General features: G+C 44.9%; 4 protein-coding genes across 5 annotated transcripts; 2 read left to right on the top strand and 2 right to left on the bottom strand.

Moving 5' to 3' along the window:
- Nucleotides 1-17: 17 nt before the first annotated feature.
- On the top strand, nt 18-3402 carry LOC147045281 (Krueppel-like factor 11). Its single transcript, XM_085932665.1, has 4 exons — nt 18-254; nt 882-1169; nt 1612-2455; nt 2678-3402. The coding sequence occupies exons 1-4, from the start codon at nt 216-218 to the stop codon at nt 2977-2979; spliced, it is 1473 nt and encodes a 490-aa protein (XP_085788791.1). The 5' UTR covers nt 18-215; the 3' UTR covers nt 2980-3402.
- Nucleotides 3403-4575: 1173 nt separating this feature from the next.
- On the top strand, nt 4576-9000 carry dnaaf2 (dynein axonemal assembly factor 2). 2 transcript variants are annotated; one of them, XM_085932601.1, is made up of 3 exons: nt 4576-4691; nt 4913-7006; nt 7750-8999. In XM_085932601.1, exons 2-3 carry the CDS (start codon nt 5003-5005, stop codon nt 8110-8112), a joined length of 2367 nt encoding a protein of 788 aa, XP_085788727.1. In that variant the 5' UTR covers nt 4576-4691; nt 4913-5002; the 3' UTR covers nt 8113-8999. The 2 variants fall into 2 exon arrangements, with proteins under 2 accessions (XP_085788727.1, XP_085788728.1); XM_085932602.1 differs by having other exon boundaries at nt 4592-4686; nt 7750-9000.
- lrr1 (leucine rich repeat protein 1) lies at nt 8448-11127 on the bottom strand. Its single transcript, XM_085932605.1, has 5 exons — nt 10622-11127; nt 10076-10174; nt 9576-9828; nt 9039-9513; nt 8448-8957 (listed from the first exon to the last, which is right to left on the bottom strand). Exons 1-5 carry the CDS (start codon nt 10802-10804, stop codon nt 8702-8704), a joined length of 1266 nt encoding a protein of 421 aa, XP_085788731.1. The 5' UTR covers nt 10805-11127; the 3' UTR covers nt 8448-8701.
- Nucleotides 11128-11249: 122 nt separating this feature from the next.
- LOC147045278 (transmembrane protein 151B) lies at nt 11250-14906 on the bottom strand. The gene is made up of 2 exons (XM_085932152.1): nt 14796-14906; nt 11250-13028 (listed from the first exon to the last, which is right to left on the bottom strand). The coding sequence occupies exons 1-2, from the start codon at nt 14904-14906 to the stop codon at nt 11436-11438; spliced, it is 1704 nt and encodes a 567-aa protein (XP_085788278.1). The 3' UTR covers nt 11250-11435.
- Between the last annotated feature and the right edge of the window lie 114 nt (nt 14907-15020).

Raw genomic sequence — 15020 nt, 5'->3', positions numbered from 1 at the left:
TTGTTTTTCTTTTTTCTCTCCGCCCCCTGTTTTACTCACACAGCTGAGAGAAAAGAGGGAGCCAGTCCGAGAGTGGTTGGAAAAAAAAAAAAAAAAGAAGCAATCGCTGCCCTGCCTCAGAACAAGCAGCGGCACCGGGAAGCGCCGTCTCTTTGTTCACTCAACTGGTCTTTGACCATTAAGAAAAAGTAACATTTGAACGTTTTTGTTCACTCATGCCATCCCGGAAGTATATCGAAATGGACCCTCGCGGGGTAAGACATGTTTTTTTTCCCTATATAGTTGTGTTAACCGTTGTATCGTGTTCATTTTTGTTCTCTAACTTGTTGATGAGCCTTTGACTGTCATCATTTGTTTTACCATTAACGTGACGCAACCTGAGGTGACTTTTGAAGAATGACAACATCCTTTTATCCCGATATCGAATTATACGTCATTTTTGGGGTTACATTTCGTCATCATCCCCCCCCCCCCCAGTCTTTTAATGTGTGCCAATGTCAGTTCGATATATCACTCTTTTCTCTTTTCATCAAGTCGTCTTTGCATGTAAACCTAAATCGTGTGCTTGTTTACTTTAAAAAGGCATAATTGGTATGAGCAATCCTCCAGAGGCAAACCTGCTTTATAGGGGATTTCACATGGCCCATCTGGCCAGCACGTCACTCTTTGGTCTATATTTGGCTATGGGAGTTGTCCTGGCTCTAAATGTGGGGCAGTGCATACTGGGCCAGGGTGTAGTCTGCAGCCCTCCGCCCTTTCACTTCATTCCCAAGTTGAGATGTAGGAAATAATGACTGAGCAGCTAATTCTTCCCATTGTCAGTCCGGTTGTTTCCGCGCCGTGATGCAATCTCAACTTGTTTACGCCGTTCTTTCCTTCAGAACAAGTCCGTCGATCAGTGCGGGTCCCACGCAAAGCGGAGGAGGCACGACACCGCCGAGCAGCCCGTCCCCAGTGGCGACAGCAGATGCTCTCCCGGTCTGGAGTACACAGACCTGGAGGCCGCCGAGGCGCTGGTGTGCATGAGCTCCTGGGGTCACTTTGTTGGCAGCAACAGGCCTAACCCTTGCAAGCCTCGACCCCTGACCCCGGCCTCGGACTCCTGCGACTCCATCCTGCCACCCGAGCTCCCGGAGCCCTCAAAAGACTTTGTGTCTCTTTCCTCTCTGGTAAGAATCCCACCACGGTCCAGAACTCACAGAGACCCATAAACGATAACAGTTTATTGATCCGATCAGAAGATGGACCGATCGAGCCAATTTACGTTGAAACAACTTGTCTATTTAGTGTACAATATTGACTATGAAATGAGATGGGAGGATTTTCTTATCTCATTCACTGCCATTGATGGCTATAGAAGTCAGGGCTGGCAGTGAATAAGAAAAATATATAAGAAAAGAAATGTGCTTTAGTGAACAAAAAAATGCACCAAAATGTGTAAATTACCATCTTATGAACAAGGGTGCATTATTTGGAGTCATTCAAGCAATTTGGGATTCCCCACATCACACCTGATGATCTCTGACGGCGCACCGTTTATGCATGAAGGCTCATTAAAACATCTTACCTCCGTCTAACCTCCTCATTTTTTTGTCTTTGGTCTCGTCACAGTGTATGACTCCGCCTCAGAGCCCCAGCTTTGCCGAAACCTCATCCTCCAGCGGCGGCGCGTCCTCGCAATGCACTGCCTCCTCCGTGGCCAAGAGCCCGCCCTCGCTCGCCCCTCCCTGCAGGTCCATGGCGACGAGCGTAATCCGCCACACGGCGGACAGCTCCCCGTGCCAATACCACATTCCAGCGGCCCCCAATTTAGAGAAGCCGACAGCCCGCCAGCTGCAGCAGAGCATCACACCTCCATCTCCTCTTCTTCCTGGCACATGCTCAACAACAGAGGCTGGTCCTCCCAGGGCCTCTTTGGACACTCTCCCCACTCCCATTCCTATTAACAGTCAACAGCTAAACAGCCCTCCTGCTCAGGCGACCCTGACCCCGCCTCCAGTCACCAGCCCTCAAATCATCTGCCAGATGTTCCCCTTTAGCGGCCAATCAGGTATAATATCAGCCTTAATCCCCAGCAGGGTCCAGACGTCGTCCGCCGGAGCCCGGAGCGCCTCTGCGCCCATTCTGTCTCAGCCCGGCTCCGCCAATCCCGCCGCAGTGCAGCAGTCTCTCATCGTGGGCTCTGCGGTGCCTCAGGGCACGGTGATGCTGGTCCTCCCCCAGTCCTCGGTCCCCCAACCCCCCCACGGATCTCAGACTGTCATGACGCTGGGCAACACCAAACTGCTCCCGCTGGCACCGGCTCCGGTCTACGTGCCCACGGGTCCCGGCGGCGGCGCGGCGGCCACAAAGATGGACTTTTCTCGCCGGAGGAACTACGTGTGCAACTTCCCTGGTTGCCGAAAGACGTACTTCAAGAGCTCGCACCTCAAGGCTCATCTTCGCACGCACACGGGTGAGCATTTTTGGGCTCTTTGTTGTTAATGACTCACACGGATGCGCAATTCGGTGTGACGGCTTCAATGTCCCGTTTTGTACGACAAAAAATGTCTGTGTGAGTGATTATAGTTACACCTCGAATTATTATTCATCAATCCATTATTATTAGGCTGTGCTTTTAAATTTCCGTTCGAGTGACTTCGCTGACCGCCACCACCTTTTCGTTGTTTAATTGTAGGTGAAAAGCCGTTCAGCTGCAGCTGGGACGGCTGCGACAAAAGGTTCGCCCGCTCCGACGAGCTCTCCCGCCACCGGCGGACGCACACCGGCGAGAAGAAATTTGTGTGCCCCGTGTGCGATCGGCGATTCATGCGCAGCGATCACCTCACCAAACACGCCCGGCGCCACATGACCACCAAGAAAATCCCCACCTGGCAGGCCGACGTTCGGAACCTGAACAAGATGGCCACTGGGAAAAACCCTCCTGCCAAACCCAATCTGGCCACAATAAGCATGCTGGTACCTGCCGGCTCTCAGTAGGCAAGGAACACTTAACCAAGGCAGGGAGCGGCCTGGCACATACGGCCGTCTTGACTCATAGGAAGAAAAGAAAAAAAAAAAAAAAAACATGCACTGGACCTTTACATCTCTACTGCTCATTTGTACATTTACACAAAAGGATTCTTTTTGTTAAATGGATGCACTCTTTGCCAAAGCCTTTGTACAACTTTCATATTTTCCACTCTTCTGCAACATTTTTTTTTTTTATTTGTTGTGACACATATGTGAATGTTTTGTTGCGTGTCCTATTTGAGGAACGTGTCGAAATACATATACCAACAATGTAAATAAAACGTAATCGTCATTATTATGATACCTTTATGATTACCGCATACCTCTTATGTGTAACTTTCATATTATTTAATACATATTTGTAATTAAAAAGATGACTCATTTACTGTTCATACTTGTCTTTGTTGGTTGTTTTCTACTTTTTAAGTCATCACTTTTCCAGTATCCAATCCAGGAAAAACAAGGTGTGGGCTCTCAGTTGAGTCAGCGATTCTCCGTCGAAGAAACGGAGCGGTGCCTTCCCACATCCCGCGTGTCACGCTATTCGCCCTTCGTTGCCCTTTTTTGGTCTGGAACGTGCACACGCATCCTCCCAAATGTGCTGACGAATATGTAGGACAACTTCCTTTCTGGCCCACTGATTGGTTTATCGCTGCTATAAAAACTCGCTTTTGTAAGACCACGCAGAGACGTCATGTCTTGTTTATTCACTCGGCTGCCAAATTGTTCAGTGAGTCAGGGCAGAGCAAAAATGTTGAGTGTGCTCTCGCCATTTATTTTAGGTTACATTGAAAATAGATTTATACACACTTTCATTCAACTGATTTAAGTGTGATATACAAAAGAGAGCAGTAATGTGAGTAGTGGTACACATCTGCCTCATAATGCTTATTATAATGAGCCATCCATTCATTTTCAATACACCTTGTCCACGTTACGATGACATGCCAAATTAGACTATCGTAATTGTCATTCGATATTTTGATGTAACCTATATAAGGCAAGTTGCATCCAGTGCGTCAGTAATGCCTCCTCCATGCTTCTTCCTGGTAGCGGTCTCACCTAGCAACAGGGCCTTTCTTCCTATCAGAAAGAGAGAAAAATGAACTCTTGGGGGCGCGACCAATCATATTGCTTGCCTGCACACTCGCCCCCTTTGCCTTACTGACCGACTTAACACCCGACTTGATTTGTCCCCTGGAACGCGGTCAATAGTGACGTCTAGTGGCTAAATTAAAACATTACCTTAACTTGTAAGATAAATGAATTCATCAAAACAAGGAAAAATAATACAAATTTAAATAGGAAAACCGTAAGTAATCATTTAAAATGTTTAATAACTTTATGTTGCGTCAAATGGTTTTGCATAAGAGGAAGTCATGTGACCTTCAATCGATTGGTTTGGCAAAACAGGAAAAAAAAAAAAGCCGGAAATGTGCATACAATTTTTAAAATAGTATTAATGCCACTCGTTGTAGATGACTTATAAGCACATTAAAACCAATTCTTGCTCTTTTTTTAAATTATTTTTTCCCCCACGTACAACAACAGTGTATTCGTTTCTATGGTTACAGTACACGCATGACAAATGGTGAAGTGAATAGAAGGAACCTAAGATTGTGTCAGCAAACATACTGAAATCAAACTGAAGACATACTTTGAATTCGGGAAAATGTACGGTAAGTTCAAACAATTTAAAAGCTAACTTTTTGCATTGTTCGTCACGAGTGTAACTAACTGCCTTTAGATGAGTTCATGCTTAATCAAAGCCAATATCATCATCATATTTGTTTACTGCTGCTATTAACGCTGCCAAACTGGAGGAGAGCATTTGTTAATCTTAATAAAATCGTTTTTTTTGTTTTTTTTTTATGTTCATTTTTGGGCGTTCTCATTGCAGGTGATCCGAGGTCAAAACCTTCACCGTTGTCCTAATATAATATCTTGAAATTCATTTCCCTTGAGTTTTTTGTGATTACTCTACTTCATCATGGATATTGGAGAAAAGCTAAAAGAGCTCAACATGACAGGAGATGAAATAAAAAGATTAACAAAAGCGTTTAAAGATGAAAAATTCAGGGAAATGCTAAATGATTACGCCCAGGAGATAGCAGATCCGGAGAATAGGAGGATATACGAGGAGGAGATTGCTACGCTGGAGAAGGAAAGGGGTAACACCATCGAGTTCATCCACCCGAAGCCATTCAGGTCTTTGAGGACCAGTGTGAACCGCAAGCAGAAGTGCTACATCAACATCTGCGCCAATGAAAAAGTTGGAAAGCCCGAATGTAAGTGGGGTGTGTCAGAAGATGGTCGCAGAGGGCAATGCTGGTCATTGCCTCACAATCTCCACCCAGGAAGGCAAGACACAGATCCAAAGGGGAACAAAGTTATGATCTATGATATCATTTTCCACCCTGACACGCTCCACATAGCAAATAAAAAAGCTGAATTCATGCAAATGGTCATCAGCACGGCCATTCAGGGAATCCAAGATGCCTTTAAGGTGACGCTGGATAAAAACAACGTGAGGGAGATGAACACCAAGTACAAAGGTACGCCTCAGCCTTGTGTTATCCGTAAACCCATCCCTGGATATGTAGCCAAGCCTCCTGAAGACCACCCGCTTGCCTTTCCATACCCAGATGAAAAAAAAAAAAAAACCATCCTTGATCCTAAACCGCAGAGCTTTAAAATTCAGGAGGAGAAAATCAAAGGGCCCACTGAGCCAAGCTACACCGTCAAATACCGATCATTTATCGACCTGCAGGACTTCAGATACTCCAGGGACTCCGGAAAGACCCCCAGACCCAAAGAAATTGTCGTCACTATCGACGTACCGCTGCTGAAGTCAGTCGGGAATGCCAACCTTGAAGTGAAGGAGAAAAGTCTGCTGCTGGAGTCTGAGACCCCCGCCTACCGGCTGGAGCTACCTCTTTCCTACCCGGTGGATGAAGAAAGAGGACAAGCCAAGTTCAGCAAGCAGAGAGGACAACTGACAGTCACACTGCCCGTCCTTCCCTCCAATGACACCGTGGAATTCTGCTGGAGTAATAATGTCTCGGAAGGTGACACGGAGGAAGAGAAAATGGAAGCTGAAGAAAGTCAATTAATTGAAGGGGAGGTGATAAAAGGTCAGAACGGAGGTCAGACAGTGATTGGCGAAGAAGACACAGGTGTGGAGGAGCAGCTAAAAGACAAGGGAACAGATGAAGAACTTTTTGAGGAGGAAAATGAACTTGAAGGAAAGAGAAGAGTACAGGAAAATGGTGAGCAGAATGTACTTCACGTTAAAGAGAGCCTCGTTTGTCACATTGAAAATAAAAATGAAGATCCAGTGAAGGAAGAAGATGCATCACAGAGAATTGATTCCAATCAGGAAAACCCAGCAAGTATTGATCTCCAGATCCCCACCCAACCTTCTAAAAATCCAAGCGCCCAAGTGAAGGATGATGACTCTATGCAAGAAACTGCAACGATGGAAGAGCAGAAGAAGAAAGACCAGGATTATCGGGAAGGTGAGGAACCTAAAATAGACGAGCACCAAGAAGTTGATATTAGTGAAGAGGAGCAGCTCACAGAGAAGAGAACATGCAAAGAGCTTGAGGAAGAAGAACAAGGAGTTGAAAAAAAGACCATAGAGGAAGTGGGGGACGACACAGAAGAAAGTGGAAAACAACATGCCCTTCAAAGTCAGGTCAACCTCAATGAAGAAGAAAGTCATGCTTCCGTGTGGGAAGAGGAGCCGTTGACAGGGAAACGAAGAGATGAGGACACACAAGAAAATGAAGAACAGGATGTACTGTGCATTCAAAAAAGTCAGACCAACCTCAGTGAAAATAAAAATGAGCTTCAAGTGAGGGAAGATCATGCACCACAGAGAATGCATTCTCAAATAAACCCGGCAAGTCAAGATGCATGTTTCGACTCAAGCAGCCAAGTGAAGAACCTTCAAATGGAAGAAGCTGCAGAAACCAAAGCGAAAGCTGTTACGGTGAGTCCTCACTCATAACCTTGCTTGTTATTCCTTATATCAAGCTAAAACTCAACTTTATTTAGACAACCATAGCTGCATAAAGAAAAATGAAAAACAAATGACTAACATAAAAACAAAACAAAAGGTTATTCATCAGACAAATTATATTACTGACAATTATGTATCGTTTAAAAGACATAGTTTTGTAAGTATGACTCAGAGTAGGTTTTATAAGTCCAGTAATCTTTGGGTGTAACCAATTAATCACTTGATGTACTTTCAAAAAAAAAACAAAAAAACCCACACCTCCAAACAATCACGGGTGGTGCCACAAAGTAGCTGTAATTAAATTTGACATTTGATGATGAGATGTTGATATAACATCACAACTAAAGTGGAACACAAGCCATTCCGTAATCCTGGTTGTCTTCCAAGTTGTTCCAATAAAAAAAAAGTATAAAATATATAATACAAGCAAAAGTTGAATTTTTACTCAATTAAATTAAAGACATCAGGCCGATTAGATACAAAGATAAGTCGTTTGCAGACCAATACTGCCATCTAGTGGCAATTTATATGGATGCAATGACCCAGTCAAAAATACATATTTAGATCATTTATTGTCAAAGTGTGGTACTGATTCCCTCTAAACATACGTAAAATGATGTTTTTTTTAAATCACACAAAATTCAGTTAAGATTTGTATTTTTAATATTGTAAAATATTCAGAGTACATACAATTTGTATTTTGTTTCTACCAGATGGAACTAGAAACACTACAGGAGGCATCTGGTGAAGCCACACCCACAAAAATAAGCTTTAAAAACACCACAAAAATAAGTGAGACACTAGAACAACCTTCTTACATAGAAGCAGGCGGCAAAATAACCCAGATAAGTGAGGAAAGCAGCCCAACCTCCACGAAGGATGAGGCGAGGATGAAAGAAGAGGAGGCAGAGAACCCGCCAGAAAAGGAGATAATCCAAAAACCAGAACCAGAGAAGAATTTGCCGCCTGTCTCACTGAGAGAAATCGACCAAGACGGAAACGAGACAGTGTTAAGCGATCACGCCACATCGGCAGGATTTACCTTTCAGAACTCCCTCTTGTATGAACTTGACTGACTCCAAAGAATTATTAGATTGTCTTTTTTTTTTTTTTTATCACAAAATCTGGCATCCAAACAGGAGTTTGTAGATTTATTCTATCAACTAGAACTTTAACTATGTCAGTTTTACAGAAATGAAAAAAAGGCTTGAAGCAAAATTAAATACAAATTGAAAATTGTCCAAATTATTGGTGGTGGGATTTAAAAAAATAAATAAAAGAAAAGAATTAAATTTGAGATGCCACAATGAACTTCTGGAAACAAATACTTTTATTGAAATTTTCAACATATAGAAAAATAGTAGGTCACGAGCACAACACAAACTCTTTATTTAGCCTTCTGGTAGAGAGAGAGAGAGAGAGAGAGAGAGAGAGAGAGAGAGAGAGAGAGAGAGAGAGAGAGAGAGAGAGGGGCAATGAGGTCACAGCACATCTTAATTGCATTATGCAAATAGGTCAGGAGAAGGATGCAGGACAATTCAGCTGGAGTAGATACGCTTGCCTCCTCTTTTTTGCCATTTCTTATTTCTAAAAATAAAATACTGAGCCCCCAACAGTGTGCACCCATTTGAACAGAATTCAAAAAGTGTCACGTCCTCGCCATCCTCATCTGATTCCCCTCTGAAGGGAATTGTCCAAGAATTCGGAATAACAAGAAAGGGAGCAAAAGTACTGCTGTACGGGAGCGTCAGTTCCTCCCATATCGTCCACGAGAACAACCGTGTGAGAAACTTGATGTAGGTTCATGCTCACGCACGTTTTGATGTAAAAGCTGACGCAGAAGCGGCCGCAGTCGCAAAGCTTGGCCAATTCCAGGTCTCGGCACAAGTGAGTGGGGATGAGGTGAGGTCCGTATGGGATTCTGAAAATGAAAGTTCATTAGATGATGAGGTGGCATTAGTTATGCAAAATTGTTGATCCATTGATTAGATGTATAATGCACCTGAGGTTAGCTATAGCTCTGGAAGCTAGCTCTTGAAGAGGAACCGGGAACGCCAACCGCATGGTGTCGTCCTGAGGGTTAGGCTGGATGAAGGGGTTTCCGAATAAGTCTAAGTTCTCCAGTCTAAGCTTGCGGAAGTTGCCGGGCAGCGCGGTTAGTTGGTTGTGGGCAGCCGACAGGAATCTCAATTTAGCGAGACGTCCCAAGTGGAAGGGTAGAGAGACCAGCTTATTATCATCCAGCTTGAGGTTCACCAGCTGGCGGAGCTGGCAGAACTGAGCGGGAAGCGATTGCAGACGGTTCTGACTGAGGTCCAGGAGTTGGAGGGTCTGCTGCAGTGTGGACAGACAGAGAGCCTCGCTAAAAGTTTCCAGATGGTTGCTGTGGAGGATCAGCTCGGACAGGCAGCCCAGATCGCCGATGGTGGCCGGGAGCTTCTTGATGTGGTTGTTGCTGAGGTCCAGCTTGCGAAGAGCTACCAAAAAAAAAAAGATGTACGTCTAAGTGTACTGATCGTGATCTTTGATCATCACATACCTTTCAGTGACAGCATCCGCGTATCGATGCGTGACAGCTTGCAGTAGGAGACCTGAAGCTGCTCCAGGGAGTACGGGAAGTTGCAGGTGAGCGGGTAGTCCTTCTTAGAGACGATGGTCATCTTCTTCTTGGGCTGCTCCACATCCCTGGCGCGAACGGGCGTGAGAGTGGAGAGCGGAAGGCTGCCGGCTTCGCTCCCCTTGTCCGCCAAGCGAGCGGCCGAGAGGAAGTTCTTCAAGCTGTTTGCGTCGGCCTGAGTGTCAAGTGACATCATCAGCGCGTTGATACGGCGGATGCTAAACAGTACCCGAGCCGAGGTACTCGTCTAAAGCCACTGTCGGGCATTTGCAAAGTGAATGTTATTGTCAGTCGGGTTTAAAATGGAGGTGAAAGGTCACAGCTGCCTAACGGCATTCAGGCATAGCAGCCACTGGAAGCAATGAGGCTGCCAGGGTGTCCGTCAAAACAAATGCTTTTTTTGAATGCCTCGCCATGCCTACCTTGCTCAGAGAGATGTCGACAGCAGGTTCTTTTAATCTCACCGTGGCCTTGCCCTCCTCTACGAACCACGTGAAGAACTTCTCAATGTTGTCTTTGAGCTGCAAGACAAAATGGAATCATGTTCAAACAAACGGGAAAATTTCATTTCACAACAAGACGACATAACGTTTGTCACACTCTCCACAAGCTTAAACAGGAAGGGGTTGCGTGCGTCACTTTTGCAGTGTCACAATATTTTAAAAAATATGAAGATGTATGAAGTATGAAATCGGGACAATACTTTAAGGGTGTCAAAATCTATTTCTTTGTGATTCTAGTCATATTAAAAAACTAAAATAAAAAGATCAGGAGACAAAGGTGAATTATCATTACTTTCCTCAAAAATATATATTTACAGAGCAAGCAACAAGCTACTTTTCTTCAACCTACAACTCATTATATCTTTGTCAGCGACGTATAATAACAGGCAAAATAATTCAATCCTCTTCCGCTAGATGGCGTACGAGACATAACACATCAAGTCAAATATGTCAGCTTTGTCAGACCTTATACTTGGATCCCGTTCTGTCCTTGGCCGTGCAGATCATCATATAGACATTCCCGCGTTGACTGGTCTTGTCCAAATGCTTCCCGATGGACAGCACCGCCCTTACCCCCTTGCCGCGACTTTTCATACCGAAGGTGGGAAGCAAACGATTGACCACCTCCACATCGCACTGCAACTTCATCCTGATCGGCTATCGTGGATTAAAGTTTCACAGCCAGCTCCGCGCTAACAAGGGCCGGGGCGATGCATACCTCCGGAGGGGGAGAAACTTCGATGAAAACAATCGTACGTATTGGGTGTCGGAGCTCAGAGAAAAAAGTCACGATTGCACGATGGTCACCGTATTCCACGGATGAATAGATGCTAGTGGAGAAAATCTGGCGACACTCTACTATGTTTGCTTAATACAGTTGTAGATGATGACAAGGAGTCGATTAGCTCACTGTTAGCGTGAACGCGCGCGTCGGAAATGACGTCAGAGTGATTTCAAAATAAAACAGTGTTGTTAGGAATAACACAAGGTCTTACAAAATAATGCCGTGTCTGTAGTAATGAGAAAGAGTGGATGAAAGGGAATAAGCCACAAATATAGACTAGTTGGGGACATTGAGGAACGTATTCAGCAATATTTTTGAATGACTTTTAATGGTTGAGCTGGACAAATCAAATGACATGATGGTTTGTCACTTGTTTTTTTTCCCCAAAACAAATTAGAAAAGAAATAGTCCGGATTTCAAATTTGATTTTGCTTAAATTAATTTCTTGAAAGCAGTTTTCTCTCGTTGTGTATGGACATAAATCGAGTGTCTTCTTTACAGGGATGTCTCCACGCATGATGAGTCCCTTCGAATGTAACAATGCTGCGGCCCTCCTCTGCCGTCGTCGCTCCCGCATCCGTCAGGTCCGTGAACTATCAGCACAGGAAAGAACCTGGCATCGCTGTAATTGGGCGGACTATCGCTGAGGGCCAGCTGGCTGGAATCCGAGCGGCTCTGCTCATCCGTGCAGCAGGGGTCCGTCATGTTGCTGCTGCGGCTCCTCCATAGCGCCACCGTGCGACGTGACCCGTACATGCGACACAACGAGAAGCGGGAAGTGGCTGAGGACAAGCGGGATCGGAAACGTGCTCCCTGGTAGGAGAAGAGAGAAGAGCAGCTGGAGCTGATGACGGTTCTCCTCCTGGTTCTCCCGCGCCTGCCTTCCCGTCCCGTTTGACTCTGGAGGGCCCCGTAGCTCTGGGTGGTGGGGCTGCTGTCCAGGAGGTTGCAGTTGGAAGATGCGGTGCAGTCGGTATCGTGCAGGGAATCGGAATCGCCCGTGCTCATGTTGATCAGCATGGCCTCGGAGTAGCTGGGGATCACCTGGCGGTTGCAGCGGATGTGCCACTCCAACTCGGTGCTGTCCAGCGTATCAACTCTGGGAATGACGCAACTGACATTCCGATCTTCATCCAGAGGTGAGTCGCTACTGCACGTGTAGTCTACCCCGAAAAGTTTCTCAATACGGTAATGCACGTAAGCGGTGCGATACTCTATCAACACCCTCAGGGGCCAGGAGAGCATGAAGAAAGCAGCCAACCAGAAAGCCACCTGAGAACTATACCAGGGCATTTTATCCGGGTGCACGTAGGCGATCAAGTTATCTCTGAAATCCACATTCTTCAGCTGCATCCCCTCCCTGGCCTCCATGTAATCATCCAAACCTTCCACTTCCGAGAAGAACCTAGCCCGCTGGTTGAGGTAATCGTTTTCCGGGCCGACTTCGGTGAAGCTGAAACATTTAGTGAACTGCAAGCGAGTGGCCGTATGTTGATCCAACCCTCTGAGGTCACGTGACACGTCTTTCATCCCGCAGCGGCCGTAGTCGAATTCGCTCTCGGCCACGTGGGTATTGACTCTCTCGTTGTACACTTGCGTGGTGGTGTAAGCGTCCCCGTTACGGTAACGGGTGACTTGCCGTGTCCGGCGTACAAAATGATAACTGATGGCTTTCCACCATATGCACGGCTGAGCCTGCCGCATACGCGCCACGCGTTCGTACACGTTGTCCACGTCGGCTTTACACTGCCGCTCGCTTCGAGCCCGGCAATGCCAACATTCCACCATGTACAACACGTAGAGCATGAAGAGGAAGGCCAAGGGAATATAGACGTAACCGTCCGAGCAAGGGCTATCGTGATAGATCATGGAAAGACCTCCGGGATGGGATCCCCTCTGTAGGGACGTGGCGAAGGAAGCTGTAAAAGTGGAAGCCAGAGCTGAATTGAAGCTGATCTTGGTGACACGGCTGACTTGACACCAGCTGACTGCACCTAAGCAGCTGTACATGAGCAAGGAGAGCAGCAGGCAACGCCAATGAGTTCGGCGGCACACGCAAGCACCCAAAGATTGCTTGACCGGACGTTGCTGTGGAGAGAAGTTCAGAAGCACAATGAGAAATGAGTCACTTAAGGCAATGAGTCCTTCTAAAAAAAAAGGAGTTGTAGCCGCGATGCTAATGAATGAGCAGGCGCTGTAAATTGTGAAGCTTTGCCGTAGCTAAGCAAAAAGTCAATCAAATGGAAGAAAGCTTAAGGGGATTCAATTCAAACGCGTCGTGTCGCTGTGAGGACTTGGACGTAGCTTAAGATGTTGTCATCTCAATTTATATAATGGCAATTTCATTTTTAATTTCAGTGAATCAGGGGAATAACACTGAGTCATTTATTTACTCCAGGGTACACGGGCAAGAAAAACTGCACACATTTGCATGACTAACCAGAAGTTAAATCTTTTGCAATCAGCAAGGACAATCGCCTAAAGCTAAGACACTAATATATTTCATGTATTCCAATCGATTCCATTGAGTCGTTTTGGAGGTTGACAAATTAGAAAAAGACAATGTTCCCATCGTGTTTGTCACTTGGTAGTTCTCTTCGGGAGATCTTGTTTTGTTATCTTGTATTTAATGGAGTGAAAGGATTCTTTGCTGACAACAAGTCATCCATTACTGCACAGGCTCGGGCGAAGATGTCATTGTGCTGCTTCAACCGCACTTGATTTACGGCGGAGGAAAAGACAAGGGATTCAATTGTCACGATGAACGACACGGAGGTCAGACTTATTGGCAGCAGTAACAATGGTCAATGCAGATGCACACTTTCAGGAGCACTCGATGATTTGAAGTTTTGTGCTTTTTCCTCATAACTACATCCATGAATGGATTTTCATACAAGTACAGAGTGATTATATTATAATTCAAAAACACCCTCCATCCAAATGGAAGAAGCACTCTGAGGTATATTCAATTAATTCATCTTGAAAATGATTGCGCTTTTAGAGGATATTAGCTTGTTTGATGGCCTGGTTAATGTGTGCTAGCTAACATTGCTAATTAGAATATAAAAAAAAAAATGAAATCATCATATTTACTTGTTCATTTTATCGGAATGCTGCTCTCAGAGAGGTTCAAAAATGAATGTGAAGTACTTTACTATCTTTTCACGGCTGACTGCTAACAATAATTACAATTTGATGGATGGTGGATTCAGTAGAGAATTTTCCTTGGGAATAGTACAGGAAGAAATAAATAAATAAATCAATAAATAAAAGGTTAAATGATTAAACACTAAGAGGCAATCATCATAGAGAATAATGCAAACATTAAACAGAATTAAATCTAATGGGAAATAAATAGTTTTGGGTTAAAAATGTAAACATATTCTACACTGTTGTCTTCAACTCACTTCAGGACACAATGAATTATACTGGAAACTGAATTAATTATTAATTATTGCTTTAAATTATACATGACCGACGATGCTGAGGATGATGACATGAAAATTTAATTTTGCAGTAACTCCCAAGATGCCGTCATTTGAAGATTTATGATCATACTTGCCTTTTAGATAATATAAACACCTCATTTTAAATATTTAGCTTTTGCTGACGTAGCATTTTTCTGTTTTGATGTGCTCATTGGACTACAGCTATGCTTTAGTTTCTTCATATTATGGTTAAATCAGATCACCAAAATATTGGAAACAGCTCAACTGAATGGGACGCAGTGCAAACTACCACAAGACAACAATAAGTATTTTTAATCAGCAACTATCATTGCAAAATTGATCATGCAGGCTAATTGGATCTCATGAGATGGTGCTGGTGGTGAACCTGTGAGTGAAGACTGCTTACCTCACCCACATCACTCTCAACTGGAGAGTCCACCTCCTGCGCCTCTTCCTCGGCATGATTAAGAGCGCTGGCCTCGGTATCTTCTGTTGAGTCCAGATCGGAGGAGAGCATCCTGCACTTCTTGCATGTCAGGCGGCAAGTGCACGATTAGTCCGTTTTATCGGTATGTGCAGAAGCATCCGAGTCTGCTCGCACCTTCTTCGGACCCACTTTACTCTTGGTGGT

Source organism: Syngnathus leptorhynchus, chromosome 15 (assembly GCF_054491065.1).
Source record: "Syngnathus leptorhynchus isolate UIUO chromosome 15, UIUO_Slep, whole genome shotgun sequence".
Classification (NCBI taxonomy): domain Eukaryota; kingdom Metazoa; phylum Chordata; class Actinopteri; order Syngnathiformes; family Syngnathidae; genus Syngnathus; species Syngnathus leptorhynchus.
The sequence above is the reverse complement of the archived record's forward strand: the minus strand, read 5'-3'. Positions and strand labels throughout refer to the sequence as shown.